The 6000-nt window shown below is 38.8% G+C and overlaps 1 protein-coding gene across 4 annotated transcripts in view; it reads left to right on the forward strand.

Annotated features, from left to right (window-relative positions):
- DUS2 (dihydrouridine synthase 2) overlaps positions 1–2701 on the forward strand; it is a 59776-nt gene extending 57075 nt beyond the window's left edge. For 2 of the 4 annotated variants that reach the window (XM_067549856.1, XM_067549862.1), the window contains one exon: positions 1715–2701. In XM_067549856.1, the coding sequence (XP_067405957.1) occupies positions 1715–1952 (238 nt within the window). In that variant the 3' untranslated portion in view covers positions 1953–2701. The remainder of the gene's footprint in view (positions 1–1714) is intronic. The other 2 variants (XM_067549870.1, XM_067549874.1) reach the window with 2 other exon arrangements.
- The last annotated feature ends 3299 nt before the right edge of the window (positions 2702–6000 follow it).

Raw genomic sequence — 6000 nt, forward strand, 5'->3', positions numbered from 1 at the left:
TAATGCACATTGGAAAACATAATTCAAACAGTGCATAAAAATGATGGGGTCTAAATTAGCTGTTACCATTCAAAAAAGAGATCTTGGAGTCATTGTGGATAGTTCCCTGAAAACATCCACTTAATGTGCAGTGATGGTGAAAAAAGCTAACAGAATGTTGGGAATCATTAGGAAAGGGATAGATAATAAGACAGAAAATATCATATTGACTCTTTATAAATCCATGATACATCCACATCTTGAATACTGTGTGCAGATCTGGTTGCCTCATCTCAAAAGAGATATATTAGAATTGGAAAATGTATAGAAAAGGCTAACAAAAATGATTAGTGGTTTGGAACAGCTTCCATATGAGGAGAAATTAATAAGACTGGGACTTTTCAGCTTGGGAGAGGGATGACTAAGGAGGCATATGACCAAGGTCTATAAAATCATGACTGGTGTGGAGAAAGTAAATAAGGAAGTGCTATTTACTCCTTCTCATAACACAGGAAGTAAGGGTCACCAAATGAAATATAATAGTCAGCAGGTTTAAAATGAACAAAAGGAAGTATTTCTTCACACAATGCACAGTCAGTCTGTGGAACTCTTTGCCAAAGGATGTTGTGAAGGCCAAGACTCTAAGAGGGTTCCAAAAAGAACCAAATAACTTAGTGGAAGATAGGTAGGGCAGGGATGCAAAACCATGTTTTGAAGTATCCCTAGCCTTTGCTTGTTTGCCAGAAGATGTAAATGGGCGACGGGATGGATCATTTGATGATTACCTGTTCTGTTCATTCCCTCTGATGCACCCGGCATTGGCTGCCGTCAGAAGACAAGATATTTGGCTAGATGGACCATTGGTCTGACCCAGTATGGCCATTCTTATGTTCATCAATTAATTCACTAAGGTTCCACAACAATATTTTATAGAAACATCTATTAATAATGGAATTGCATGAGTTTGTCTCAGGCAAATATACCTAAGGTTGCACCTGGTAAATTGCAAATTGAAGATCAGTGTTGGACAAATCCACTTTTAATAGGTATATGCAACAGACAGCCTGTTATTTTAGCGTTGTGCTTCAATTATATAATTGTCGATCAGCATTCCCATGAAAGACCCTGACCTCAGAAAACTTTTAGCTAGACCATAATTCTCATTCCAAGCTCAGCTGAAGAGAAACAGAAAATCCTTTCACGTGATAAGTTTCAAAAACATATAACACTATCCTCATAACAAGCTTTCTAGGTTTTAGTCCTGGTGGAGCTGTGCCTTTTTATGTTAACTTCAGTGGAGTTACACTCACATCAGGGATAAATTTGGACCTGAAGATCTTTCCATAAACTCATTCAAACTCTCTGGGCTTTATTCATGACTTGTGATGTAAGTCGGAGTAAGGATTGCAGCAATTGGCCCAAACCCCCACTGACTTCCTACTTTCTAAGTAAAGACTGTTGGGACTTGCAGGATTTGGCTCTGTATTCTTAGAAAGCATTCTTCTACTTGGAGTGATGCCTTATAGCAACACAAGTTCCTAAAGCGATGCGAATATGCCTCTGGAACTGAGCTCTTTTGTTTTGCACCTCTTAGGCTGTCATAGGGATTGCATACTGTTTGTTTCACTATGTTGCAGCAGAGACAGGAAATAAATTCTTTCAGGCAGGTAATACTGTATTTGGCAGTATGCAGGCTTTGCTTCTATGTTTACCTGTGTTCTGTCTTACTCTTCAGGGACAAGTCAAAGAAGCTAGCAGAACAGGCTGCAGCTATAGTCTGTCTTAGGACGCTGGGTCTCCCAGAGGGGAAGCTTAATGAAGGAGAAAACCACCTAATTAACAAACGCAAGAGAGAAAACCAGGAGCTCTTGAACAACAAAGAACATAAAGATGACCTACTTGTTGAGGCTTCACATAAAAGAGCTCATTTTGCTGAGGAAGCTTCTAACTCCAGCTCTTCTGAGGTGCAATGATAGAATGTAAAGTAAACTTTCCACAACTATGGAGCTACCAATTCACTTGCTTTTTTTATATCCTGCTGTTATATTCATCTTGACTCTATCTATCAGACACAGACCAAATCTGCCTGATTTTGAAAACGTACTGTACTGAGTAAATGTTTTTAAAAAAAAATTATTTTTTTTTTGCTTTGGTGCCTGTGAGACAGGATAAATTCGTAGCGTGTGTTTTAAAGAAGAATGAGAAGATTATCCCAACATTAAACTCCATTTCAATAGCAAATATTTTCAGTTTATCTTTTGAGGTGTTGAGGTTTTGTTTAGTATATTTTATAAATAGAAAGAAGAGTTTGAAACACAAAAGAGGTTCTTTCTGGATTGTTTCCAGCTGTTGGAGTTTTGGCGTATTTTCCGTTAACAAAGATAAGTACATTAGAAATTGTCAGCTCTTGTTTGAAAATACCTGTAACAAAGTTACTGCAGGTTATGTCTTGATCCCTAAAGTATATAACATGAAGAAGCTATTTGAAACATAATTCATTGTTCATGAATTACATCAAAATGGCTTCCCTATTTAAAAATAATATCCACCTTTGTTTTAAATAGAAGTGTCTACACTAAACCATTGATTTCTAACGGAACAGCAATATATAACTGGGATTATTTTTAGACTTCTTAAATAAAAAATATGTACATGCATATATAAAGTGATTGCTACTCAAATCTCCAAATTTTAATAAATCTGCATAGTTTTAATTTAACTGAAAGATAATTGCTATTTGTTTCCTACTTTGTAGACTGCAGTGAAAAAACAGTTTTAAAAGCTCCTTTTAGAACTAAATATTCCAGTTTCACATAATAGTTTGTCACAGAACATTTACTTCATAGCATAGATAGAATTTGCAGTACAGTTAATAAGCCATAAACTTCAGGAATAACCATTTCCCCACTGAGATTCATGTCTGTGGTGGGAGCTTTTGTCAAGGCTGTTTTTAGGCAGTCATGGGGAATGGTCATGCAAATACTATACCAGGATCTGATTCATTCCCTGGGTTTTGCTGACAGAAGAGTGCAGGTTGCAAGGCCCAGTAATAGGAAGCAGTGCAAGTTGTCTGCAATTCAGCTCTGCTGGGCAAGTCAGAATTGAGCAGTGCATCTCAGTTGTGAGGGAAGGCATAACTAGGGCACCTGGGAGATCCACTGGAGCTCTTCTGGATCACCATCAACAGGTTCCTGGCAGAAAAGCCTATGGCATATTGTGGAATCACTATCTATGCTACCACCCACTCCCAGGGAGGAAACCATCTCAAAGGAAGATGCAAACTGCAAATCCTGCACCACTGGGAGGAGGTGTATTATTAACCCCTCAGTCTGACCAAACTCTAATTTCTCTTAATTTAAATAAAGGTGTGTGTCCTGGAGAGTTGTGTTATATCCCTAGAGGAGGATGCTGGCTGGCAGTGGAGAAGGGGTGACTTTTAACAGCCACATTTTAGTGTGGCCTCTTCAGTTCTATTTGCTATTCAAACTAAGCCCTATGGCATTTCCTGCACTAAGCTGTGGGGTTGGAAAGCCAGAGGGCATCCTATCAAAGAAGGGAGCAGCCCTTTGAAAAGTCTTTGATTCAGCTGACCGGCTTCTCTCTCCCTCTGCATCTTAGTTTATTCTGAGGTTCTGTATGCCCTGTGAGACCTTTGTATAAACAGGCTCTCCTGCTCCATCAGTAAAATGTAAAGATCTTGTGACAGAATTTTACATCATGTAATGTTTGCATGTCAAAAATAATAGTCTTTTAAAAAGCTTTTTTCATGGAAAGCCAGGGAACTTGTAGCCCTTAGTGCCTGCATAATACTCACATGAGCATTACTATCAGTGCTGCGCTCACCAATAAAGGTTTATGGAATATTTGGGCTAAACAGAGTCTGTAAACATGAGAACCAGAGGAAGGAGCCTAATGGAATTTCTGTACCCCAATTCTGACTCCCTTTGAAGCACCCAGAAAAAACACTCAGCAGAAAGTTATGGGGCATTCCAGGATGGAAGCCTAAGGGCTATGGCTTGTGTTGCAATTCTTTTTTGTAGTTCACCATTTTCTTGTCCTGGTAATGGACCTTACGTTACATTCCCCACAAGCTACATTTCTCCTGCTCCTACCAGAAGCAGTATGCCTTGGTAAATGGAGTTGGGAAGGGAACCACAGCTGGTCAGAACACAGATGCACTTAACCCTACTTTTACAGTATCTATGTGCACCAGTTTGTGGGTGGTGGAAAAAAAGACTTTTTGGTACATGACCTGTTATGGGGAAGAGAGAATGCAAAAATTAGGCATAGGAAAGTAATAGACAATCGAGAGGGTGCTGCCTCAATTTAATTTCAGTGTCCAAAGAAAATACAATCAATGTTTTTAGTGTGATTTGGCTGAATCAAACAAAAGTGTCACTAAAAAAAAGTTAAATTGTCTAGCAGACATAATGCTTGCAAGGTAAGTGTTTAAATAACTATTTGATCACAAGTCGTTATTTTATTTATCTAGTATAACATTTGTATAAGTGACTACAGTTAGTTGAATAATATATGATTATGGTAAGTTAAATGGTATAGCATCTGCAAACAAGAAAATGAGACGCTGCTTTGCTTGAATTAATATTTCAGGCTAAATTTGGCAGTGATGTAAATAATATACGGTCAGAAAATGGATGCAAATAAAGTGTGATTTATACTCCCATTTGATGTCCTAGATGTGGGTCAGGAAAAGCAAATAAAGAGAATCTGTAAGTGTTAGCCTCACTTAAAGCATTCTCACTAACTATGATCACACTGCCCCATGGTTCAGCCTTCGAGTGTGAACAACAGTGCATACCAAAGTGCTGTGCTGTAACTCCCCTGTGTGGACACTGTCGACACAAACTACAAGGTTCCTAGTTTGCCTTAATATATTCCTGTTTGAAGAGGACTGTTAATGTGAGATGGGAACCTTTTAGTTCATGACTGCAACATCCACACAAGAGGGTTACATTGTAGTCCAAATTGCAGGGCAGTGCAGACAAGCCTTTGTTGCTCTTCCTGTTACATTCCTCTTAACCCACTTTCCCCTGCTGTGTAACTTTTTGCATCATTTACATCACTGAATTCACCCTAGATACATCTGTGATAGTGGCACCTGCGTATACCAGATCTGAGGTTTGCTCTTGGTCTTAAAACAGATTCTTATTCAGGGGAACAAAATGCTATTCCCCCTCCTCCCCCCCTCCCCCCCTCTCCCCAGAAACTGTTCTATTCAAGGTATTGGATTGGAACAATATCTTTTGTAAAAAAATAAAATAAAATAAAAATATAGACTGTGGCTCATCCCTAATACAATTTACCGTTTATATTTTCTGTACTCTAAAATAGATCTATTTTCTGCGTATTCTTTATATAAACTTAAGATGGCAGATGCCTTTTGTGCAAATGCCAGTTCCTGTCTTACTATGTTTTAGCGGCTACTGCATGACAGCATTCTTGTATAAGATGGCAATCCAGACCATAGCTTGGATTTTAAGAAGAAATTTAATACCAATAGTAAGAAATTGTGTGTTTGCCTAATTTAATGTGTCCATGCTATATGACAGTGGTGATCAGATAATACTGACAGAAGTCATTGTGTGTTTTAAGCATTTGTTTGGTAAAGCTATTTCACTATTAAATTGTCCTTGGAACTTAATGAAGCAACTGTTCTTTTCTGTCACAAGGTAAAAAATATGGGCAGTTGTGCATGATTCTTGACATTGATGGCACTGGGATCAGAAAATATAGGTAACAATACCCTGCAAAGTGTGAGGATTAACTGTAGAGGATCTCTGTGTAGGGAGCACCCTATCCTCATTCCACCTCGAGTATACTCTGTTTATTTGTAACATGAATGGGAATGTGAAGGCGTTTCTCTGTCCTTTTTAGCCTGGATGCTCCCAAGTTGAGGACTACCTCCTGAGGCCTTGGTGGAATGCTTTTTGGAATGTCCCGGGCTCCAAGCCCAACCCTGCCCTGGAATGTGAGGTTAAATGTTGGCGGTACAAACGCAGA

This window comes from Emydura macquarii, unplaced genomic scaffold (assembly GCF_026122565.2).
Source record: "Emydura macquarii macquarii isolate MOO-44397 ecotype Brisbane River unplaced genomic scaffold, CSIRO-AGI_Emac_v2 contig_295, whole genome shotgun sequence".
In the NCBI taxonomy this organism is placed as follows: domain Eukaryota; kingdom Metazoa; phylum Chordata; order Testudines; family Chelidae; genus Emydura; species Emydura macquarii.